At 35.5% G+C, this 26,800-nt stretch overlaps 4 protein-coding genes across 5 annotated transcripts; 3 read left to right on the forward strand and 1 right to left on the reverse strand.

The window, feature by feature from the left end:
• Nucleotides 1-1,312: 1,312 nt before the first annotated feature.
• Nucleotides 1,313-4,161, reverse strand: LOC135131171 (protein tipE). 2 transcript variants are annotated; one of them, XR_010280880.1, is made up of 3 exons: nt 2,698-4,161; nt 2,435-2,625; nt 1,313-2,386 (listed from the first exon to the last, which is right to left on the reverse strand). XR_010280880.1 is itself a non-coding variant. In XM_064058755.1 (2 exons), exons 1-2 carry the CDS (start codon nt 3,630-3,632, stop codon nt 2,562-2,564), a joined length of 999 nt encoding a protein of 332 aa, XP_063914825.1. In that variant the 5' UTR covers nt 3,633-4,161; the 3' UTR covers nt 1,313-2,561. The 2 variants fall into 2 exon arrangements, 1 of the variants encoding a protein (XP_063914825.1); XM_064058755.1 differs by having other exon boundaries at nt 1,313-2,625.
• A 134-nt stretch (nt 4,162-4,295) lies between these two features.
• Nucleotides 4,296-5,848, forward strand: LOC135131170 (uncharacterized). The gene is made up of 2 exons (XM_064058753.1): nt 4,296-5,703; nt 5,759-5,848. The coding sequence occupies exon 1, from the start codon at nt 4,341-4,343 to the stop codon at nt 5,691-5,693; it is 1,353 nt and encodes a 450-aa protein (XP_063914823.1). The 5' UTR covers nt 4,296-4,340; the 3' UTR covers nt 5,694-5,703; nt 5,759-5,848.
• On the forward strand, nt 5,778-7,625 carry LOC135131172 (protein tipE). The gene is made up of 2 exons (XM_064058756.1): nt 5,778-6,536; nt 7,385-7,625. Exons 1-2 carry the CDS (start codon nt 5,878-5,880, stop codon nt 7,413-7,415), a joined length of 690 nt encoding a protein of 229 aa, XP_063914826.1. The 5' UTR covers nt 5,778-5,877; the 3' UTR covers nt 7,416-7,625.
• A 111-nt stretch (nt 7,626-7,736) lies between these two features.
• On the forward strand, nt 7,737-13,990 carry LOC135131169 (uncharacterized). Its single transcript, XM_064058752.1, has 3 exons — nt 7,737-8,702; nt 8,938-9,232; nt 9,279-13,990. Exons 1-3 carry the CDS (start codon nt 7,879-7,881, stop codon nt 9,555-9,557), a joined length of 1,398 nt encoding a protein of 465 aa, XP_063914822.1. The 5' UTR covers nt 7,737-7,878; the 3' UTR covers nt 9,558-13,990.
• The last annotated feature ends 12,810 nt before the right edge of the window (nt 13,991-26,800 follow it).

Below are 26,800 nucleotides of genomic sequence, written 5' to 3' on the forward strand. Positions count from 1 at the left end.
TATCAAAAGTTGCTTGCAAATAGGCGCTCGTAAGATATGCTTGCGAATAATAAAAAGCAGATACAGAAATTCGCATCTGTTACATCTAAATAATTTATAAAATAATCACATATTAGATATTTCAACAAAAGTGACGAAGTGTCGTTTTTTGCTTCTCAGGTGTAAGCGGAGAAGCAAGGTTAACAGCGTTCATTTGACGAATGACTGATTTCATGTTTTCTTGACGTTTCGTAGCTACTAGAATATGAAAATATAGGTCTCCTTTCTGTTTGTTTAACGTCTATCTTTGAAACTATTGAACCGATAATTGTGATTTTTTTTTGTTTGTGTTTTAACTTTATTTTCGTCTCATGGATTAAATTTGTTATTATTATTATTTTTTTATTATGGCTTTCTTATTCTGTTGTTCTACAAGCAAAATTTTTTTTAAAGGAAAATTAAATACGTATAAATATAAACGTCTTTTTAACTTGCGAAATGCAGTAAAATGGCAATGCGCTCTGCTTTGAATGTGAAAGATCCCGGTTTCGATCTGCAACATATCCACTATTTTCAGTTCTAATTCATAAACACGATTTCTCTTCATGTTACTAATTTTTGTAATTACTGGTGAACCGGTTTTGATAGGTTACATCTTCATCAGCAGTACTCTGCACCAACATCTTACACAATGTTTGTTATAATTTGCAGTTCTGATACTCAGCAGTAATAACATCTATAAATGAACAAGATAAAATATCACATCATGAGAATAACGTTGATAGAGTTACACTATAGAAATTAAAATTAATAAATTTACTGTTACTAAAACAAATTTTTTGCGATATGCAACATCAGTCCCTCTCCTCCCTCCCCCATTAGTTTGGAATCGCTAGCGGTACCCCTTTGAAATTTAAAACTTATGGAGTAATCTTGCGCGCACGGGTGACGTGCTGTAATCATGAAACGTCGGAACAATAACAGGTGGATCAAAAAAATTAAACATCATGGGAGTCGAATGATCCCTCGTTTGGTGATTTATTTTATTCTACATATGACAACAAAGTTTTAAAAAAATGTCAATGCAAAAAAAATTATTTTGGTTAGTTATTAATTATTTCCGTCCAGTATTCAGTTGGATGATCTTGAACAGAAAAAATTGTGTCGAAAAAAAGCGTTTTTTATACACTTGTGCTTCATCAACACGTCATCTGTCTAGTTACCATCGCTGTTTGAATTACGAAACAAATATGTTTTTAAATATTTCGTTATTTTCTCAAAATTACTAGAGTTTGGAGATTGGGATGGGATTGAGAATTGAGAGACAAAAACATTATATTTTTGTGATGTGTATTACTGAAACCTAATATTTTTACTCCTAGATGAGCAGTGTTAAATATCACAAATGAGTTAAATTAATCGGTGATAGTAGCAAGGTAAAACAAATTGTCAGCAGTGAGTCATAATGATTTTAAGCTATCGACACTATTAGAGTGGTGAACAACATTGCCGATAATGACACTTGCCTAAAATTATATATGTTTTAATTAGAAGATAACATAACTGAATATGTTGACAACTGCATGTGCTAGAAAATAATTCATTGCATCGATACTTGCAACATTACTGTGCAATGTTCCTCGGTTGGTCCCTCTCTGAAAATAAAGATACTTTGGTTTTAGGGTATTGTAAACAATAAAATTTCACTCGACAACTGGGTTATTTTGAAGACATGCATTGTGAACATATCAAGGGAGTTAGTTAGTTGAATTCGTGTATTAAAAATATTACAAATGCATATTATAATAAGAAGGCAAAAATCTTGAACAATTTTCAATAAATACGTTGAAATTTCATATAGTCGATAAACTGTACATGAAATTTTACAAATTAATATAATTTTTTCCTTATAAATTTTAACAATATAATTAGTGTTGTAACAATTTTAAAGAGAATTTCTATGTACAATAACATCAAGATTAAATTAAAAAATACAGTAAAAATTACGCAATGTACACACGGACGTGTTTAAACTATGGATGTTATAAAATTGATAATTGAACTAGAAATTTGGATAAATATGTTTGTAGCACAACAGGAGCTTATATCACTGAAACCCCACAAACGAATGCACAGTATTGCTTTTGAAAATGAATCAAACATGTTAGAAGTACGTATCTGGAAGGGAATTAAAATTCCCAAAGGAATAATTTTGTTACAATTTCGTTGAACTTTATGAAATTTACATGAGACCCGGTTGGTGTTTGTTATTAAGTCTTTTTCTTAAATTTTTTTTTCACGTACTGCACATACGATGTTTGTAATATGAAACAACCATTGAAGCATCAGTTTCGCTCCTTTGTATAAATGAAGCTGTTATCAGCGTTTCATATTCATTTGTAGCGGCCTAAAACACTATATTTAAAAAATATTTTTAAAGCCACGTTAAACATACTTTAACTGTGGCGAAGAGGTAATAACCACTTCCATTTTGTTTTTAATTTTATTCGTATGTTTATCCTAAACCTTATCAAATTAAGATAAAACACACAAGCCTGAGAAATGCCAAGACGTGACAGGAATTAAATATCAGCTATAGGACCTCCTGTGGTCGAGATACTTGTAGTCATTGTTTTTCCAACATTTCTGTAAAAATTACAAACGATATATTACATATATGAGGGGACGTAGAAGAGCAAGAAGTAAATAGTGACTTACCCTCCTATCGATACCGAAAGTACACCTTCGGTAAAGCTGTCACGACTCATCTCATCAACCATCGCCACTTTAAAGTGATGTCCGAAACTAGCCAAGTCTTCTCTGAAAGCTTCACTGGCTGGAGTTATTCCTCCGCTAGCAGGTTGAACGGGAGTAGCATCTGGTCCGCTTTCACCTTCAATATCCATGGCTTCAGCATTTTTTTCGAGTGGTGCAGTCTCTTCATCATCATTATATATTTTGAAATATGCAATCGCCAAATATATTACGGACACGATAAAGGAGGGAATTGGAATTGCCATGGCATAGACCAAGTTCATGTAGACTTGCCACATGTCCAAATGGCTAATCACCATGCTGGGGTCTACCCGGCTGTAATAGCACGTGTAATTAGTACCTACTTCTTTGTACAATTTAAGAAAAATGGAACAATTGAGCATTGGTGGATAACCACAACCCTTAACGTTCGGAAGTAATCTTGCTTCACGGTAATACCATTCGGAGTCATCTCCCATAAGACCGGTGGTCTGTTCTTCCTCCGAAATATTCTTTTCGTAGTCATACTCTTCAGGTATGCTCCTTTCTTCACGTGGGGTTCTGATGTCTGGAGGAGCTGTCAAATTGTAATCCGGAGGTACTTTTTTATAATGAACGAGAATTTGTGTGCAGTCATATATGTCTTTCGTGCACCCTTCCCGACATGATGTCCAACTACAATTAGAGACACCTAACCGTCTATCAGCTTTCACTGTCATACATAATGCGGGAGTTTCGTCAAACTCCATAAAAATTGTTGTAAAAGCCGGATCAATGACGAAAGGCACAAGGAATAAAAACGAAAATAAGCTAAAAGTGCCAAGCAGTACGAAGAACGCTGTAGTGTAAAAGAGTAACTTTTGTTGCCAAGTTTGCTTGATTTCTGGCGCCTCCTCCATGGTCGCGGTTCAAGATAAAACAAATTCCTGGACCCCACCATCTGCATACACACTCAGGCGCGAGCGGCTGTGGCCAGCTCACAGCATAAATCGCGAATCCACTTAAACTCAAAAAGTTTTTTTCCCCTAAATTTAACTACATAATAAACCCACTTGATTCGATTTTACTGCACTTCCGGTTAATTTCTCTCTACATTATTCAACGTTGCATGTCTTTGCATAAAATCACTAACATTCAGACGGATTTGGTGCTCCAGAACAGCTGGTTACTTGGAACACATGCACGAAGTGCTGTCGGTTGGCCTGATGTTCAGAACACTGCAGTCCGTATTTACAGTATCGATTTTGGCGCCGATCCCCGCCAGACGTCTTAAACAGCACTAGCACGCTGTCATCCATGTGAGGCGCCACTTCAGAGAGATTCTGCCTTCTCGCGTAAGTATTCCCATCAATAACCATTCACAACTAAGTTACATCATTTAATTTTACTCCTTGTTTAATTTCCAACGCGTAACTAAGACTATTTTTCACATAAAAAAACTGATTTTCCGAGTTCTGCGGGCAGGTGGTGCGCGTAATATTGATTAGAAGCAGCCGCAGTAAGCTATTGATCAACTAACGCGCGCGTGGGACATGCGCATTTATCAAATTCGTACACTAGTTTCGAACATGATGTGCTGCTAACGGTATGATATCTAAAGAAGTAAAATGCCGAAAAAGAAGCCAGTACCTGTCGAGGACCTTATTATTCCTCCCCAAGACAACAGAATTTGTGGCACAATATGTTTATGTCAAATGACTTTAGTTCTTAGCAGTGTAGCTATAGTTTATTTAACAGTCGCAATATACGTTCCGTCAACTCGTGCAATGAAATCGGGGATATCAGAAGACCCGGTTATGTGTACTACTACAAGAGCGGTACAAGTGGAAACCTGTGATTGGGGGTCATGTGGCGAATGGTGTTTAAGTAAAACGTCCGGTTCTTGTATGCAGATTTACGTTAATCTTAGACAAAATGGATCCAATTTACTTTTAGCGAATTGTACAAACACGGCGAACAAAACATGTTATGGGATTGATCAGGAAAATGCTAAAAGAAGTCGATGTATAGCGGACGACTGCAAGAACCTTACAGGAACGTTCAATTGTACTATGGGTATGTGTATAAATATAACAGACGCGTTTGAGTGCATCTTTAAAGAAACAGATCCTCCTCTTAAATGTTCCGGTAGACGAGGAAAGATCACCTGTATCGATTTAAATGGTTTATACAGCTGTAACAGAGGAACTTGTGAGAGAATTCGAACTCCATACAACTGTGACAGACGATGTGTTGATATTCCGACTAGAAATAAAAATGTTATACTACTGAGTGGTGATAAAGTCTATCTATCGCAATGTCAACGTGCTATAGATCTCGAAAGTGGTGAAGAAATATGGAATGAATCTCAAGACAACATCATGATGTCTTCTTGTTACAACATTCTAAATACAACTAAAGGAGTAGTTGCAGTTGATTGCGTCAATGGTTCTTTGCTTGCAAATAATATATTGACTGACCTTACAAATTTTACATATTTGAGTTACTTGAGCGTTTTCAATGCGATTCCATTGGATGAGAAAAGAATTATAGCGCCTCCGGAGCCAGATTTACTAATTGCGAACGAAAGTAGACTCTTGATAAATTTGGAAGGTTGTGTTAATACTTTACGTGATGAATGTAAAGAGTTTTTACGCGTTTATGGTAAAGATGGAACCGATCATAACGCTCGTGCGCGCTTCCCGTGTTTCTATTCGATCGACAATCCAGGAGTTGTCGTTGCACGTTTTGATTTGGCGACCACAACAAAACAGTTCCTTGTAGCGTCCGTTTTGCCCTCCGTACTTTTTGTTGTATCATGTCTCACACTTATTCTTTGTCAACGGACCGTTGTTGTCGGAGATGACGCTAAAATGCGTTTTCAGAGCTGCGTTTCTGCTGACAACGAAACTTTGGAGAAGACTACCTCTGCAAACAATATGACAGATCGAGGAGGGGGAAACTCGATAATGGCACTTTGAGATCAATCACGTAGGTAATTTAACTTCATTTCTATATGTGAATTTAATAAATGGTTTTGTTTCAGGCATTCCCCTCCTGCTAGATCGAGACTGAATGAAAGCAATCTAATCGCGAAGGGGAAAGCGTCATTTTTAGTAGCACTATATATATATATATATACTTCGTAATATATAATCTAATATAATGAGTGCTATTATTGAAAAAAATCAGTTGACGCTCATCTCAATTGCAGAAACTGCAAAGTTTTATACATCATTATGTCTTGGAATCACCGCTTTTATATCAGTATTCGCATTTCTCTTTCTTATTCCTTTCGTTGTTGATCCTGCTATTACGAGTTTGATGGCGGACTATGAACCCGAACCGGTAACTTGTGTCGGAACGCAGCATGTTTATGCTGAAGGACTAACGAATTGTTCTTGGGCGTCGTGTCGTGAAGGTTGTACACGTGAAGCAACACGATGCCATCAAATATATGTAAATTATACGAAAATACCATTCAGGGATTGGAAACCGCCATTAAATGTTCAATGGGATGTAGTCGATACAAGATTTCTTATAAATGCGGAAGGATGCGGATATCCACCTTCTGTTAATTGCTCCGAATTCGCACGACAGTATGGATATAACACAGCTGGAACCCCTTTTCCATGTTATTATAGCAGAGTTTATCCAGATATTGTGGTAGCAAGGTATTCGTGGGACGACACTTTAAGGCATCTTATTCTTTCCATTACCATTCCAAACTTGCTCTTTGCTGCTTCTGTTGGAGTTCTTAGCTACTGGTATTGCCCTGGTTGTGGCAAGACCTGCAATAAGTACATGCATCACTTTCCTGCCGAGTACGTATTCGTAATACATTATAATTCACTTTCTAGAACGTAGTATCTTTTAGTTAGTATGTAGCAAATTAAGCGTGATTGTAGATTCTGGAGTAAACAAGTTCGTGTCGTAATGTTTTAAAATTCATAACAGTTATACAACACATTTTTTACCTTTCTACGTACCCGCAAGTTTAATTGGCCGAATTGACGAAGGACTAATTTTATTTTATTTATCCAGTAATTTTGCGAAATTATTAGAATGTTGTAAAATTTTAGATGTATTTTAAAAATATCGTAAAACGCTACCCAAAATTTGTCTGATCGTCCATTTCGCTCTGAAAATTTTACCAAGTAAATCTTATTAAAAGTTCTTTAACTGTGATTTATTAATTCTTAAGGTAAGTGTCCACTTGGAGGGCGCTTGCGAGAAATAATTCCAAAATCAGCCCGTAAAGCCATGTTCGGGCCTGCCCTCAACTGGGTAAGCGTATCGTTTTTACCTGGTTTCTCGGAGTTTCTGAGCGACTCTCAAAATACGAACGCATTTCGAAGTGCGACAGTGATCTCCGATAAGTCTGTTTTACGTGTATTTTTAATAGATTTTAATAGACCTTTGAAATTTGAAATAACAACTTAAAATTAAAGATGGTATAAAATCAAAATCAGAACTCTCGTGAGAGTTGTTTTCCAGTGGACACGTACCTTTAAATACAAAAGGTGAAATACTGTCTACACTCTTTAGACCATATCTTTTATATTGTGTTTAAATTGTTAACAAATGTCCTTTTCACAGTATACCGATATTTCAACTAGGGACTTGATACAAGAGAATGTTCATTCTAATCGAAGATTTTTTTTATTTACAGGGATGATGACTACGATGACAACTCATATTAGCACCACCGCCGTATAAGATTTCGTCACGTCGCTTCGCATCTTTTGTATTTTATACAATTGTCGTTTTTATAAACGTTGATCCACATATTATGTATCAATATACAAAATGACCGAAATTTGTAGAACTTTAGTTATGGCGTACTATTTCAAGTTAAATTATGTACAAATGTGTGGATATATTGAATAAATAAAAGTCAGCAAGTTGTTTTATATTTTCATTGAATTTTCCTCTTTTGGGAATTTATCGACTTGTGCGTTTATTTCTGGATGACATTAGAAATCCAATAATCATCTGAAATTTATTCGAATGAGTGACGCTTGCGCTGCGACGCTCCACGTCGTCAGGGTGTAAGAGTATTTTCTCCTTAGTTAACTCCCGTCATGTAGTGAAGTAATATGTTTTAATAATAACAAAACACGAGGTGCCTTTAATTGTCTAAAAACAAAATAAAACAAAAAAAAAATGGGCCGTCGAAACAAGTGCAAGCCGCGCATGATTCCCCAACAGGACAAACGTATTTGTGGATGTATATGTTTTTGCCAATTAATTGTAGTTTTTAGTTGTGTTTCGTTAATTTATTTAACTGTAGTTATTTACATTCCTTCCTACAGAGCTTTTCATTCCGGATTTGAAGAGCGGCCTGTCATGTGCCAAACTGTAAACACAAGTATGCTCAATAACTGCAGCTGGGCTTCATGTGGTGAGTGGTGTTTGACCAAAACGTCAGGATTTTGTCCACAAATCCATGCGACCACTAGGCAAAACGGCACTACGATACAAATATTGAATTGTACAACTTTCCGGACATCTCACTGTCCTCCTGCCAATATAAAAGAACTGAAGAAACATAATTGCAACAACGGAACAGAATGTAGCTCTCTGAAGGGATTATTTAATTGCTCGCTTGGTCATTGCATGAATATTTCGCAAATTTACAAATGTCATTACCGAGCTGATGGCTCTACAGTTGATAGTGACAAAGACAACGCAAAATTAAATGGATTTTTCGAATGTAAAGGATCGAAGTGCACGAGAATAAAAAAACCTTTTAGCTGTGACAGAATATGTAAAGAAAATATAACCTCCATAACGAAGAACGTCTTCATTTCTTCTGGTAATAAAGTTTACCAGGCTTCTTGCAGTTCTGCGGTCGCAACTACAGAAGCTAATGGTAACCAAGAAGGAAAAGAAGTTGAGCCTACTCAGTTTTGGATTACAAAACCTGATGAAGTATTTATGGTGTCATGTGCTACGGTTCTATACAATATCGAGGAGAAACGCATAAGGTAAAACGGTAAAAGGGTCAGTTTTTGCCACGAAATAGTTTTGTATATACTATGTTTTTAAATTTGTTACAATGTTAACGTCATTGAAAGCGACGAAATGTTCTTTTTCTATTAGTTACTATCCAACAATGGTTAGAGTTATAAAATGCACTCTTTTGAAACATGTTCAGTACGTTTCGTGGCAAAAAGTGGCTGAGGTATTGCACATGATTCCATCAATTTCTTTCCGTTACAGTGCCACTGACTGTATCAACGGAACCTTGTATAATTTAGAAGACATACCGTCGCCTTATATGACTTTTAGAGAATTTTGGAATTTATGTGGAAAATGGAAACGAGTAATAGATTCCCAGGATAAGTTCGTTCCAATGCAGTCTGCCTTAACTATATACAAAAGCTCGCGACTATATATCAATTTAGATGGTTGCGTAAATACACTCAAAGGGGAATGTTTAGATTTTCTTAATTCACATGGGAGTGATGGAAAAAATCAGACTGCACAGTCGCGTTATCCTTGTTACTATAATAAAGTATGTTCTTTTAACAAATACCAACATACTAATTAGTCCTTTCCAGAATAACTCCTTTATGGTAATAGCCCGATATGATTTGAAACGAACATGGAGAGATTTAATTATCGCCATTAGCATACCATCAGTTCTCTTCGTGATTTCTTTTATAACTTTATGCATAATTATGCAGTCAGTAAGAGTAGACGATGACACGAAAATGCGCTGTAAGTACTGTTTTGTAAAAGATAATTCTGACTTAAGTGAAATGATACCTGCTAATAATAAATATGAAATTTCTTCTCCGGAATCCGACGATCCTTCCAGGAGAGAAACGTTAAACTAGATTTTTAAAAATAACCTATCAAAGACTTATTTTAAATTTTTAATAGCATTATTACACCAAAGCATATATTCTAACATGCTGTCTGTGACCAAGTAGTACGTTGTAGCTAAAAGTCAGTGTATAAATATGTGCCTTTTGCGCCTGCACATTGTGTTGTAGCCTTATAACCTGTTGCTGTGAGCACATATACTTCGTTGTATAAATAAGTGTTATTTGTTATTTGATCATATTTACTAAAACTGGATGCTTGTCTAGTTGGAACGTGTTTTACAAATGTATATTTAAAAAAATAGATATATTTTTTTAAATTGTCAATATCTGTTTAGTACGAGCTATAAAGAAAAACAATCACACCTTGACTTTCTACAATAAAAAAAAAACTCTGATGGTTTATTACTCACTATTGCGATATACACAAGATCTATCAGGCGAAGCTTACCAACAATATTTACAAGACTTAAAAATATATTCATAAAATATTTATTTTCGAAATTTAGACATAAATCTCCGCAAATAGCAACATTAAATTGAAAATATTGAATTGTTGACAAATCGCAGTCGACTTATATGCTATAAATGTAATGGTCTGTTTTTTAACCAAATTTGAACGAATCAAGAAGTAATGCGCGAAGTACAGCAATGTGGTTTGTTTTTATCATACCATTTTGTCAAATTCGTTTACTTCTAGTGGCTAGTTGTTTTTATTGAAATATAAATAGTACTCATTTTTATATATACTAAAATCTTTAAAAACTGTTGATTGCATCGGTATTCTTAAGAGGCGTCCCTATGGTATCAATACAGTTTTAGAATGTAATATCTCCATTATTGAGAGATTTCTTGTTATGAAATTTTAAGTATAACTTGTCTACAACTTTTTCTATGTAACGCAAAAGCAAGCTTTTTTTTTAATTAGATTGTTATCATCTTCTTTTTAACATTTGGGTGAAGTTAATCATTACGTATATTTAAAAATGAATATCTCGATTATTTATGAAAATTTCGGAACGCAGGTTTCACTATTGTTTTCAGCTTATAAAACTCTAGAAGTTACCCGGGAACCATTGTCAAGTTTTTTGTTCCAATTGAGATACAGCAAAAGGCAGAAAATTGTCAGTTTTTCCAGGTAGCTTATAATTTTGTAAACCGAAAACAGTGATGAAAACTGCGTTCTGAAATTGCCACAAATAATTGGGATATTGATTTTTAAAAATGCGTGATGAAAAACTAAAAAGACGATAATAGACTAATAAAAAAAATCGCTCTTACGTTATATAGAGAAAGTTGTGGAAATTCATAACAGTTAAGTCTGCTAACATGGAGGTACACACAGGTTGGAAATGTATTTAAAATCCCATGGGCTAAACGCAGAGACACCGCTTCAAGACATAGGAAGAACATGAAGTGTTATTGTAAAATGAACCTAATTTTAAAATATCTTTTTTTAAAACCAAAGGTAAACAATATTGTAAATATGTATTTTTTATTCAATAATGAAGCACTCTTTTCAAACAGAACAGTGGACCTTCGCTTTTTTGATAATAATTTTAAAATATTTGCCATTTTGTAGAAACTTTTCAATAATCGACAAAATTACCTATGTGGTTTATGTGCGCATTAAAAACATACAACATCCTAACACCAAAGTTGATATAAAAAATCGACGCGTTTCGCTAAACAGGTAAAATTCGTCAATATGCTTAAAAATTGGTAAAGATTATTTGCAATAATTATTAAGGTTTTTATTCGATACGTTTCATCTGACGGATCTTGTTTGCAGAGTGGTAATAAACGAACTCACCAAATTTCATAATTTGAAATTATGTACAACAGTAAAGACATATTTTTTTTCAATTTGTTGAAAAATTGTTAAACCTGCTTTTACAATTGATCAAAAAAAATTATAATAAAGCAGGCGCACGCAATGTATAGACAGCTCTGGAAGACACAAAGTGAACAGTATCTACTATTTTCGTAGCAGTGATTTGTGAATTCTTTGGATATGTTTACACAAAAAAGAGAATATACATGTGTGATAAATCGGTGAAGTTAAAAACAAAAACACTTCAATTATGTTAATTTTACTTATTTATATACAAGTGTGCAATGGATAGAAATATTGTAATTGTGTAAACGCTGTTGTTTTTAGGTTAATTCGGGAAACTTAATTTAGTACACTACAAATATGACATATACATAGGGTTGGCGTCGCAATTATGTTTTTAATTTGCAGCGTACACATTTTAATTGATTTTGATACTTCATGAAATTGCGATGACAGTGATATAAAACATTTATAGTCTTTGCTATTTCTGTTGAAACACCACTTGATCGTAAATTTGGCAACGTTCATGTTCAGACATACTCTGACCAGAACTCTTGTGCGGAGTCTGCCTTAGGCGTCTATTGACTTCCAAAGACCCTTGTAAACTTGCCGCAGTCGAGATGACTGGAAAGGGGTTTGTCCAGATGGACTGCCATCTGTATTACTCGGGGTAAGTTGACAAGTTTACAACGGTGGGTGGTTAAGCCCTCATAAAAATTTGTGGTTAACAATAGACGCCTGAGGCAGACTTCGCACAGGAAAGAGTACTGGTCAAAATATAATTTTTTAACTAAAATCCGTTCACAATCCACCGAAAGCGCTTATCAATTGCTAAATTTTAAGCAGGTGGTGTTTCAGTAGACATGACAAAAACAAGGTGTTTGTTTCGTTTTCATGCTATAAAAAAATTAAAATTTAATAATATAAAAAATTGAAGTTGAATGAAATAATATACTACCACTTTTTTACAAACAATTGGTGATATCTGTTTCAAAAGCAGTCATTTAAGCATATATTCGTACTGTCGCACACTGAACAGAAAACTTGTTGTTAGTTGGCGACCTGTGGCGATTAACCCGTTAGCGGACAAAGTGATTAATGCCGCTCTATATCTAGGGACAAAGCGGGATATTCCGTCAACTTTGTGAGCTCCGTATAAAGTCAATGCGGGATTCGCCGTCAAGAAGTCTATACAGAATCAAGTACACAAAACTTCACTGTCCCAGGAAGGCAGATTCAATTTTGTAAAATGTCCCACATTTGGGCAATGCAGACCTTCATCCAAACCTAATGTGGAACCGATTCCAAATGTTACACAAATGCATTTTTTCGAAAACTGTCATCAAATGTTGACATTTTCGTTAATTTTTTAGTTTTTTTTTTTATATCAAAAACTAAAGTAAAAAAGTAATAAATATTACATTTGCAACTCCCACATTTCTAGCTATACTAATACCGAAGCGGTAAAACTGCGATTCTGCGAACACCAAAAATTTGTCAGTGTCCGCGAACGTGTTAATAGAATTAAAGAGTTCTAAATTACGCAAGAGTCACAAATATACCAAATCTTTTATATATCACCACAAAAATAAATTTAAGAGCATTAAATATGTGCTGCGAGCTGGCCATGGAATACCTAGAGCTTTTATTCCGTCCCAATTTTTATAATAAATGTTTTACAAAATTAAAAAATTCAACCTGACGTTAACATTTAAAAACAATGGTGTAACTGTGTTTGGACATCTGTTTTCTTGCCAATATATGACAACTAAATATATATATCAGCTTCTCCCTTTAAGCTAAAAACAAAGGCGTTTACAAATTTTCAATATAATTTACCCGTTCTCGAGATCTAAGGCCGCGAAGTTTAATCGGGGGGTTCTGGGACATCTGTATACATATACAGCCTATTTTTGTCGGTTACTTTTTGACCTGTACCGTACTGCAGCCCCCATTATTTTGAATTATAGCGCTTTTTAAAAGTCAGAAACTAATGATTGTAGATATTAAAAAAATACATATAAAAATCCCCAATTTACCAAAAGCCATGCAAAATTTAAAATAACCGTGATATAATATTTTGTGCAATATTTAAATTGGTTCCATAGTTTTGATTAATTCTACCTACGTAGGTATGCACAATCAAATTTGCTTTCTACAAAAGTGTTTTAAACATGAGTTGCCAATTACTATACATGTAGAGACAACTGTAATAAATAAATGACGGAGATAATTATTACCATAAACAATAACTAAATAAAGAACTGCTCATGTAAAATATATCCAATTTAACACTGAATTATCACTGTGACATTCTCTTTAGATCGATCAAATTGTACACAACATATTTTTCATATAAAATTTTCACATTTTAATATATCTATATACGACGTGGTCCAATGTTATTTGTGTATATAATATATGTATGATTTTAGTATTACACTATAATGACAGTTATTATTGTCTCTCTCAAATATATTATCAAAAGGATAAAATACTTTCAGAAATCATTTCTCTGCTAACACCGTCTAATTGGCCTTATTGCATGTTCCATTTTTTATGTATCTTTTATAAAGACAAAAAAAAAAGAAATCACAAAGTGCCAAAATTAATGACAATGAAATTCATCAATCAAAGACAAGTTTTCAAAACATTGTAAATCAGAGAAGAGCAAAAATAACTGTATTAATTTTTTTATTAGGCTGTATTTTAGAGGCATTGATGAAATATTAAAAAAGTAAAATTAATGTTAAAATACTGTACTTTGTCATCGATGTTAATAAAATTTGAAAAAACTAGAACTTGTTGTCTGTGTATAAAATACATCGTCCACTTCAAAACAGTGCAGTAGAGTATGTAAACGATAGGCGAGATACCATTTGCATCCCCAGGTCCTAATTTTGGCGGGTTTCTTTCTTTCTTAAGGCAAACGTACATCTTTACTTTACATTGTTCTTTTAAAATCGAAATAAAAAAAATTGTTCAAACTTATTTAGATACGACTTCCCTCCCTGAGGTAGAGTCGAACAAATACAGCTTCTTCGAAGACTATAAAATTTAATTTTGAGAATTTTTTATGATAATCTCTAGAAGTTAAAATAAAGATATATGTGGACTGCTAAAATATAGGTAAAGAAGCATGCGATGCCTATGTTTCACGTGAATTTCTCAACAACAAAATTTTACTGTAATGACTTCATCAGTTTGAATAGGTGCAGTGACGTTCTTGATTTGATCAATAAAATAACGGGTGTAATTAAAAATCTGATCGAGAAGGCTGCCTGTCATAGTGTTTGTCATCGTGTTTGAGACAGTTGTCATTTCGATGTCAGACTCAGTTTAAAGGTTATTCCTAATTCACAACAGTCGATGTGACAAGCGGTTTACAGCTTTCAAAATTCATTTCGGAAACGACAACAAAATCTCGTGACAACACTGTTGACCAGGTTTTTTATATTTAGACATTCAATAGATTGTCTCATTCATTACTTTTTTAACTCATCTTGTATACCTAAGTAATTCTAAAAAATATGACTCCATTTGGAAGAACACAAAAGGGTAAATTTTGATGAACGGTATACCATGCTTACGATAAGCATAAAACGTTTGCAAGATTTCAGAGCATTCGGTTCTCCAGTTTCAAAGTTAAATTGCAAAATGTGTTCTATTATCACTCCCTAGTTTTAAAATTCTATTACATCTAGTTCAGTTTTAATTTTCGAAAAGTGTCTGCTGATATATATTTTTTTTAATTTATATCGCCTGCACATTGTTATTTCGATAGGTCAACCAAGAATCACAAAATGTGACTATGTTTCCAACAGTGTCCCATCATAGGTCGTTAATACTTGGGAATGATCTGTTGGTGCCCTGAATCTCTACTTTCGCCATTTATTTATTTATTTATTTATTTATTTATTTATTTATTTATTTATTTATTTATTTATTTATTTATTTATTTTAATAAGTTCTGTGTTTTCTAGATGGTACGAACCCCCAAGTACTTTTGCATTCTCCTTGTACATGGTGTAATGTTACTTAATATTAAAAGTAATACGTAAGTTTAAGTAATAGATTAGCGTAAAATGACTACATCTGTTATTACTTTTAAAAAGTGTGCCAAATTACCTGTGCTTCATTTCAGTTCTATATCATTGATTTTGCTGTAATTACCTATTTATTATTTTGTTATTGTTTTCATTTTTTACTTCTCGAGTGTAAGCTAAGAAAATATTGTAATACGATCCACCCGACGAGACAAATGGATACAGTCATGTTTTCTCAACGTTTCATGCCCCCCAGAATACTGTTACGTTGAACGGTGAATAAAATCGGCGTGGGTAAAACTCAAAAATTTATTTCTTAATAACTCAATTTTACACGACTAATTACATAGCGATTATGGACAAAATAATTCGGGTGCAACTTGATTGTACTTTCGTGGACTCGACTTGCTGACTGAATAACCATCGTCCCCAAAGGTGGCCTCTAGTTAAACCCATACTTCCTTCTACATGTCGGAGATCAGGGTCTTTCTGGAATACCAATCGCGAGTTCCACTTCCAGGTTTTTCTGTAGCGAACGCCATCCAGCCCCGTCATTCACGATGAGTCATCGTCGCCATACATTTAGAACCCATAGGCGTCGTACCGGGGCGGCGTATGGGTTTACTTCGTAACACTGCCGCCTCCTTAATTCTGATCGTCCCGATCAGAAACGTCAACGGTGTCACTGTTGTACTTCATGAGGCGGTCTAAATGAACAATCCTACCGAGTTAACCTTAAGGTCGTAAAGATTGTCCAGAATTATATGAATTTTATGGACTCCCAAAGTTAATTTGTTTTACAGCCCTGTTGTCAGTTTTATTGTTTAGCTGAAGAGCGGGGTGAACTCAGGTACAGAAAAGATTGGCGTTCCCCTGACAGACTCTTTACCTGTACAATAGAATTGACGCCTGAGCTGTGAAACAAATTAACGTTGGGAGTCCATAAAATTCACATAATTCTGGACAATCTTTAATTCGTTTTCATTCTGTCACTCGCCACCCGGATCTTGTGGCGCACCGTTTCGTGAACGCTCAGCAGCTTCTCCTTTAAGCCATCAAAGTACTCTATGACCTCCTTTGGTTTTTCACTCGGAGAACCGAACAAGATGTCACAAGGGAGACGAAATTTACTTCCGAAAACTGCGCGCGTAGGTGTCTGACTCGTCGTGTCATGGACAGCTGACCGATAAGCCAGTAGGAACAGTGGACGGTGTCGATCCCAGTCTTTCTGATTTTCGCCCACCACCTTCGAAAGATGTTCTTCCATGGTACGATTGAACCGTTCTACCATTCCATCTGACAGTGTGTGCAACGGAGTAGTCCGTGTCTTCTGTATCGCTAGGACTTCAGTAACCTTGTGCAATAGGTTTGACAAGAAGTTTCTGCCTTGGTCCGAATGTAATTCCATTGGGGCCCCAAACTTGCTGATCCAGTTGTCAATCAGCATTTTTGCAACCGTCGTGGTTTCTTGGTTCGGTATGGCATAAGTTTCCGGCCAATTGTTGAAGTAATCGCTGACGACCATTATGTACTTATTCCCATCCTCGGTCACCGAGAAAGGGTCTGCTATGTCCACTGCAATTCTTTCGAAAGGCGAACCGACGTTGTTTTGTTGCACTGGCCCTCTCGCTCTAGTCCTCGGTCCCTTGACCGCCGCACAGGTCGTACGTCTCCTGCACCAGCTCTCGATGTTTTCTCGGTAACGGACCCAGTAAAATCTCTCCCCAACTTTAGAAAGCGTCTTGTTGATTCCGAAATGAGCAGCAGAAACACCGTCATACATTTCTCAAAGTACTTCCTTGGTTCTAATGGCTGGAACCACCAACTGCATGGTGGTATGTTTCCCATCCCATCCGGACTCTCCCAAGGTCGCTTAAACAATCCATTCTCCACACGCAGGGAGTCCCACTGAGCCCATAACGCCTTGAAAGAGGGTGACTCGTCTGATATTTCCGACCAAGCTGGCTGTTCTGCCCCATCTTCTTTCCATTTGAGCAACGGCCCGATATCAACGTTCTTCTCTTAGTCGTTTCTAAGCTGTGCTTCATCTTCTACGACTGTTGTCCTTCCACAGTTGAACGACGTTTCACGCTGCTCGATCTTGTGGCAGTGTTTGCAGTTCTTACACGGTCTTCTCGACAAAGAGTCCGCATTATTGTGGAGCTTACCAGCCCTGTGTCGAATTTTGAATATTGTTGGAGACGTTCAAGCCATCTAGCCACTTGCCCTTCGGGAGTCTTCATCTGACGGAGCCACGTAAGGGTTGCGTGATCGATTCTAATCAGGAATTCCCGTTCATACAGATATTTGTGGAAATATTCAACAGCCCTGACAATTGACAACAACTCCTTTCTCGTGGCACAGTAGTTCTTCTCGGGTTTCGAATGTCCACTGCTGAAGTATTCGATGACTTTTCCTTCCTTGTCCTGCACCTGTGACAATACGGCACCTATTCCGATGTTACTTGCGTCCGTGTCCAGATGAACTTCCCCGATGATTGCGGATAGGGCATAGTGCAATCTTCAATTTTTTGAAGGCTTCCTCACATTCAGCAGTCCAATTAAACTGAGACTTTAAATCCGTCAGCCTGTGCATAGGAGCAGCAATGTCAGCAAACCCGTTGACAAATCTTCTGTAGTACGTGCACAATCCCAAAAAACTGCAAACTTCCTGTTTATCTCTTGGTCTTGGCCAATTGCGAATCGCATTGATCTTTGTTTTCGTAGTCTTGATCCCGTTTGCCGAAACAGTATGCCTCAGAAATTCTACTTCTTTTTGGAAGAGGAGGCACTTCTTGGAATTGAACTTCAAATTTGCCTCCTTCATTAGGCTAAATACTTCTTCAAGGTTGGTCAAGTGCTCCTCAAATGTCTTTCCTATTACCATGATGTCGTCTAAATAAACCAAACATGTTTTCCATGTTAGCCCTCGTAATACCATCTCCATTAGTCTCTCAAAAGTAACCAGAGCATTACACAGTCCAAAACGCATTACTGTAAATTGATACAAGCCGCTCCCGGCAAAAAAAGCGGTATTTTCCTTATCTTGTGGGTGAATACCAACTTGCTAATAGCCGCTTTTAAGGTCCAACGTGGAGAACCAGGCGGATCCTGATAATATTGTGAGCGTGTCATCAATTCCTGGAAGCGGGCAACTGTCCTTCTTGGTTACATCGTTTAGTTTCCTGTAGTCTACGCAGAATCGCGTCGACCCGTCCTTTTTGGTGACTAACACTACAGGTGAAAACCATGGACTGTTTAACTCCTCTATAACGCCTTTATTCAACATTTTTCATACCAGTTCCTCGCCTTCTTCTTGTTTCGCCAAAGGTAGTCTTCGCGGGGCTTGACGGATCAGTTGCGCGTTTTCAATGTTTATCCGATATCGCACTATGTTTGTCCGCCCAGAGGACTGTGTAGATGCAAACATTCCACTGTGTTTCTGCAGAAACTCTCTTGCGACTTTCTGCTGATATTCAGTTGCATGATCAAGGTCTAGGGCAGGAATTTCTAAGCCGCTTTTTATTTTTTTACCATTGTTATCAGAAAGATCTTCGTTGTGATGAAATATTTTCATGACTGGTTCACAGACGGTAAGAACCTCCCCACTTTTGATGTTCATGGCTTTGGGAAAACATTTGCGACGCGTACAGATATGTCACAATCAGTATTAACTAAAGCACTCGCAATCATGAAATTCTTCTTGGGGGGTGTGTAGTGGTTGAATAATGCCTAGGGCAAATCCGGGTTTCACTTCTGCTCTGACTGGAACAATCGTTTCTGCATTCCCTCTAACTTTCACATTCTGGCACGCGATCAGTCTTACAGGCTTGGATTCAATACTGCGCTGATTCGGAATAAACTCTTCATTGCCAAGACGTAGGACTTTCTCCACTGGATCAATCCATGGCAGCTAGTCAAATCCATTCCCAGAATGAAGTTGGCTTCAATATTGGCCATGAGAGCTCGTGTTTTATTTTCAGCTAACCAATGTAGATTTCTACCTCTGCTTCACCCATAATTGGCGTCGACTCTCCAGTCACGGTCTTCAGTCTGATTGTTTCGGGCGTAGTCCTCAGATCTTTTGAGTCTCAAGAGTCCTCTACGCACGATTGAGACTTCAGCGCCAGTATCGATCGTGATTGCCACGCAAGTTCCATTAATCTTCCCCGGTATAGTTGGAATACTGCCCTTGGTGAAAATGGCTATTTTCACTTTCCTGGGGGGCTTATTCTTACCAGCCAGCTCATCCCCCAAACTACTGGCTGTTTTTAGTTTTCCTGCACATTTCGTTGAGGAGATGTGTTGTGTGCTTCTCCTTGGAGCTGGTGATCGAGCACCACAATCGCGTTTAAGATCTCCTTGAATTAGGCTTTTCTTAGGAGGCGCATCGTTGTCTCGTCCTTAAGCTAGGCCATTTATTATTTGCTGTGAGAACTTTTCCAACAGCTTTTCTAACTTGTCATTTTCTTCGGTGTCTAATTCTGCCACTCTGACTTTGTGGCAAGTTGTTGAAGAATTGTACGTCCCCTCCACTTCCAGCGCACAAATTAGGGCATCAGATAATGGGTAATAATGGCTAATATTAATAAATAGTAGTATATAATATCATTAATAATAATAATAATAATAGGTTTTATTTTCCCAACAGACACAAGGTCCATATAGAGATAGAAATCATACATTGATAACTAATGGCAAAAAAAATGAATAGAAAAAATAATTAAAACTAATAATAATAATTAAAAAAAAACAACATAAACATAATTTTCAACCTCATAACAACTAAACAAAATATACTATTAAAATTGCATGTAGTAGTCAAGTAATTGATCCTTAACCTTACGTTTGCTCAAGTCATCATGAAAAGTGTCAATTTTATTTTGAATACAATTCTATAATTTGAAACAATTTAACATTGGCGAGTTGTAATGGTGAAAAGTGTTTGGTATGTTATAGAAGAAGGTAAGTAGCGATCTGCTTACAGCCCTAGGGACAACTATTTTTATTTGATTAAGTAAATATTCACTCCTAATTGAGCCATTAACTATTTTTTGAATGAACACTAAACTAGCCACATTTCTTCTACTCACCAAAGACCTTTCATTAACTACATTAAGAAGCACATTCTGATTACAATCTAGAACTGGATATTGTCTGAACATTTTAAAAAATAAAAATTTGCAATATTTTCGTAAGGCATTTTCAAGCAGTGTAACATACGTTTGTTGTGCAGGACTCCATATATTACTGCAATATTCAAGTTTGGTCCTAACTAAGCTATAAAACAATAACCTTATGGAGAATATATTTCGAAAATCTGAACTGTTACGTATTATAAAACCTAACAATTTTAAAGCACTATTTGTAATATATTCAATGTGCGGCACAAATGATAATTTTGTATCAATGATAACACCTAGATCCCTAAATTGATTACAACGTTCCAAAACATTACCATTTATATTGTAGTTGTAATTAATTAGGTTTGTTTTCCTGGTTATCGACAGAATCTTACATTTTGATTTATTAATGACAAGACAGTTTAGTGAGCAATATTTAACAAAGGAGTCAATGTTTTCTTGCAAATCATAACAGTCAGACGATGAGTTTATAAACTTAATGAGCTTCAAGTCATCAGCGTATACAAAAAATTTGGAGTTGATGTATTCACAAATGTCGTTAAAAAATATAATGAATAAAAGCGGTCCAAGATTTGACCCTCGCGTTACTCCACTATTACAACTAAATTCACACGATTTGTAACCATTATATTCCACGTACTGGAATCTGTTCATAACCATGGCTTTTAACAAGGAAACTAAGCTGGTGCAAAAACCAAACCTCTGCAGTTTTTTCAGTAGAATACAATGGTCGACTTTATCAAAAGCTTTAGTAAAATCGGTGTAAATCATATCAACTTGTAACCAGTGCTTGAGATACCAACTGAGTAAATTCAAATAAATTAGTTGATGTTGATTTACCCTTAATAAAGCCGTGTTGATCATTCGAAATAAGATTAACTACATGTGCATATATGACATTGGATAAGATACTTTCAAACAATTTAGCAAAGTTTGATAATATAGCTATAGGTCTGTAATCAAACTTATCACCATTTTTGAAAACTGGACAGACTCTAGATATTAACCAGCTACTGGGATATACAGATGTTTTTATGATTAAATTAAAAATATGAAGAAGAGGTACTAAGAAACAACTAATACAATCAGATACTATAAATGCAGGAACCCGGTCAGGACCTGCAATATTATTAGACTTAATTCTTTTAACGGCCTTAACAACGCCAGACTCATTTATTTTAAAAGGATGTAGAACAGAAGAAGATTCACAGCTAGATTTCAATTGCAAAGATGGGCAGCACTTTTTATCACAGAATTCACAACGAATATTATCACAATACTGACCACATATATGATTATCACTAGAACTAAATACCCCAGCAAATAGGTGACCAAAGGCGTCAACGATGTCTTGCGACGATGTGAATGTGTTACCATCAGAAATCATATTTCCAGGGATCCTACTTTGATGTTTGTTATTATTAACAAACGTCCAAAAATTTTTTGGGTTATATTTAATGGAATGTTCAGCATTTTTTAAAAACGAAGAATATGCATTACGTATATCATACTTAATTTTCGCCTCAGTTCTTTGTGTTTGTCTAAGTGATTAATTATACCAGTTTTCCTGTACTTATTCCAATGATATCGCCTTTGTTTGATTGTATCGATTATAGATTTAGTGAACCATACAGGATAGTTATGTCGTTTTGAATGGCCACTACTTAATGGTACAAACTGAGAGAACAAATCAAACAAAAAAATAGTTGCAAGCCGTATCAACTTGTTTAATTTCTTCTATTTTAGACCACTCAAAGGTCGATATTGATGAATAGAGGCCAACTAAATCAGCTTTCTTAAAATTAAAATAGAACGAATTTGGATTATTCCGACAATATGAGCTTTCAACTAGTTTAACTGTAATATTTATACTTAAGCAGGGATGATGTAAATCTTTACGAACTAATGGGAACTCCTCTTTGGAAATGTCAGTGATAACATCCTTGGTTGACACAACCAAATCAAGTAAACGTGAAATTGTGATTTAGAATTGTATTTCGCTGAGTGAGGCCATTAAGGCTGAGAAAGTGTCTAAAAATATTGAAAAGATACGACATTCCCATATCATTTAAGCAGTCAACAAATTCAGGGATATTAAAGTCACCTGCTATAAGCACTGGGTCCGTAAAGGCAATAGTTGCTTCCAAATATTCTAATAGACGATCATATATATTGTGTACAAGTCCTGGTGGGATATATAGCGATGCAATTACGAAGCTCTGTAAACCGCTACATGTTTTTACAGCAACTAACTCTATTTCCGGAATAGGTGATTTAGAAATAACACAGCATGCCGAATATTTATTGTAAACGAAGTAAACGATTTTAACCCTTAGAGATGAGTGGCAGCTGTCATAACGAGGTAGCATGGGTGTTTTACAAGTTGCATATCTTTTAAAATAGAAATTTTCTTGAGGTGTGGTAGAGCCTTAATAGCTATAAGGACATCTCCCCCTCTTGATGTTAATCTATCGCAGCGAAATACGTTGTATCCCGTAGGAAAAGCTCAGAATTAGCAACTCCTTCATGCAACCATGTTTCACTTAACAGAACTATATCAGCATCACTTGCACAAATATTCATATAAAATTCATTTACCTTTGAGTTGAGTCCACGAACATTTTGATAAATTATATTGAAATTAATTGAGGGGACTTGGTCAATAATTATCCGTTGGGATGTTATTGGTTTTTTTTATATTAGGCATACCGTTGCGATATTTCAGTGTGATGTAATTCTCTCCTGCTGCAATCCTTCTCTTGAATTCATTGCGAATGCTGCAAGCCTTCTTTCGCTGCATCGGAATCAGATCTCTGTTGATAAATATTTTATCAGAAGTCCTATAGTTAACAATGACATTACGAGCAATACTAGACGATGAGAAAACCACACGAATGGGACGTATTTTTTGATTCGAAAATTTACCAATACGATGATGCTTAACAATATGAGAAGAAACAATACTATTGTTGTTAAGTACTTGTTTTATTTTATTAAGATCATCAGCTAATTTGTCATCCGTTAAATTTTCCTCTGATTCAGGCAACTTGCTTATTATTATATTGTTGCCACGGGTCTGTCTCTCCTCGAGTTCGTTGAACAGCATTTCTTCATCGATAAGAGTTTGCGATAACAACTTACTATCATTTTTTGGAATCTGTTTTATTTCGGAGATTTCGGCTTTTAGAGCTGTAATTTCGGCTTGTAGCGTATGTACAACTTCCATAATGTTGCACTTTTTGCAGAAAAAGTGTATTTTACGATTAACACTACGAAGACACCCAATTTCTTGACGAGATAGTCCATAACAAGCTCCATGTAATACATCCTTACAGATGTCACAAACTACTTTGTCCTCTTCTTTAATAACAATATTACATGTGTTACAAACTGGTTGAGGCATTATGTTTTATTGTATACCACTTCAATCAGAAACTTGAGTTAAACCTGTGTACACACAGCACGATCACAATCATAACAGTATATGCTTATACTGATGATTTTATAAGTAGATACTGCTAAATGTATTAATAAAATTTAAGTATATGCTAATGCTGTTAGTACTTACTTTATCAGTATAAGCATTTACTTATTGTAACTACAAAAACCGTAACAATTGAAGTATGTTCTTACGAGTATTTTAATAAAAGTAAGCATTTACTTATAGCGATCAGTAGCAGTAACCAGGGTCCGGATGGGTTAGGTAGCTTCGTGCTTGCCCGCTACACCTTGGGTCGTGGGTTCGATTCCCGCCCGGCTCTGGGTGTTGTGTATGTCCTCCGTTCCCCTGTAATTGGGCCATCGGCTTGTAGGGAAACGTAATAAAATAAAATAAAATAAATATATTGATTGACCGCACCAAATATGGAATGGTTACATTACAAAACCGAAAATGGTCCAAAAATGTAATAAATTTATTGAAAGAGGTAATAAAATGATAGAAGAGGGTAGTAAAGAACACAAATGTGGCTGGGAAAAATGTAGAAATTGTTATAAAGAGGTTGAAATACGTAAACATAAATGTTATATGCAGTGGAAGCGGCAAAAAGGTGGAATCTGTCAAACAAAAATAAAAGACGGTGGTAAAGAATACAAACTAAAAGGTTGTAAAAATTGTGATAGAAAAGGTTGTACAGTAACTTTTCCTGATAAAACAAACAAAAGAGTAAAATATCACATTTATCAATGTAAAGAATGTAAAAATTGTGTTAAAATACCAAGAAAGACTGGCAGGACCAGCCCAGAGTCGAAGACGAAGAACGAAAACGGTTATCAATGTCTTAATTGCGGATGTTCATTTAATACAACTAAATGCTCTTACACACAAAAATATTTATTCTTTGATTATGAGGCGATGCAAGAAACGGGCAAACACGTACCTAATTTAGTTATAGCTCACGATTTTTACGGTAATGTTGATTCTTTTAAGACTAACAAAGATTTCTGTAAATGGTTAGTTTCTAGAGATCATAAAGGATACACAGCTATTGCACATTATGGCAAAGGTTATGATTCTTACTTTATTCTAAAATATTGCGTTGAAAACGGTATTAAACCTTTCTGCATATATAATGGATCTAAAATAATGTTAATGGAAATAAAACCAATTAATTTAAGAATTATTGATAGTAGTAATTTTGTTCAAGGACCTTTAAAAAACTTCCCGAAAACATTCGGTCTAAACGAACTTAAAAAAGGTTATTTTCCACATTTTTTCAACATAACAGAAAATCAGAACTATATTGGAAAAAAAACCAAATACAAAATACTATGGTGTTAATTCTATGAGAGAATGTAAAAAATGTTATGGTAGAAGTAACTCAGTAATGCTTCGTGAGCTAAGGGCAAACTCTAAAGGTATGCAGAGATGATAGTTGTCGCAATCACTTTTTAGAATGGCATAAACAAAAAAGAAAAGAAAATTATTTATTTGATTTTAAAAATGAACTTTATGATTATTGTAATTCTGATGTGGATATATTAAGAAGAGGATGTCTTGAATTAAGAAAACAATTTCTAGAAATAGCTAACATAGATCCTTTTAGATACATTACAATTGCAGGTGTTTGTATGGCTATATATAGATCAAAATATATTAAGAAAGATACAATTGCAGTTGTTGATAATCTAAAAAACGATCAATATTCTCAACAATCAATTTCTTGGTTAAATAGTTTTCATAATCCAAATATAAAACATGCATTAAACGATGGTGAAGTGAGAATATGTGGATCAAAAGTTGATGGCTTTGATCAAAAAACTAATACAGTCTATCAATATCACGGTTGTTTTTGGCATGGTTGTACAAAATGTTATAGTTCAAATTTTATTAATAATAAGAATAAAACAACTATGGAAGATCTTTATGAACAAACAATAGAAAGAAGCGAGCAAATAAAAAAAGCTGGCTATAATTTAATAGAAATGTGGGAATGCAATTGGATTAAATCTAAAGAATATAAAGAAGAAATGAAACAAATTAAAAGCAAATATAAAGAAATTGAAGAACTTAATCCTAGAAATGCGTTCTTCGGAGGAAGAACTAATGCTACAAAACTAAAAGTTAATGGAAAGAAAATGAAATATATAGATATTTGTAGTTTATATCCAACAGTACAATGTTATGATGATTATCCAGTTGGACATCCTACTAAAATATTCAAACCTCCTACGTATAATTCAAAATGGTATGGTTTAATAAAATGTGCAATTTTACCACCAAGAGGTTTGTATCACCCTATTTTACCTGTTAAAAATAAAAGGAAATCTGGCGATGAAAAACTAACATTCCCATTATGTCAATTGTGTGCAAAATTAAATAATCAAAAAGATTGTGGCGCCATCTATGTAGACCTGACCGCGGCGTTTCCCCCCACGAGAGGGCTAGTGAGAATTAGTACTTCTGAGAGTCTCGCTCTGACGTGAACACTGCTTTGTATTTTCTCTTGTGTGAACCTTTGTGAATAAATTGTTAATTGTTGGGGATTGAGAGTCATTGAGTCCTGACCAACATAAACCCCACAAATTGGTGACCCCGACTAAAAGGCAAATCAACGCGAGGAGAGCGAAAAACCCAGCCACGTGGTCAAGCAACTCCACGCCGCACCGGGACGAGAAAACAAGATGGCTGGCGACGATGAACAAAGCGAACAAACGCACGCGTCTGCCGCAACCCATTTCGTACTGCCCCCATTCTGGCCAGCCAAGCCAGACCTATGGTTCACAACGG

Source organism: Zophobas morio, unplaced genomic scaffold, assembly GCF_036711695.1.
Source record: "Zophobas morio isolate AGI-343-1 ecotype UQ-CSIRO unplaced genomic scaffold, CSIRO_AGI_Zmor_V1 ptg000019l, whole genome shotgun sequence".
NCBI classification, from domain to species: Eukaryota; Metazoa; Arthropoda; class Insecta; order Coleoptera; family Tenebrionidae; genus Zophobas; species Zophobas morio.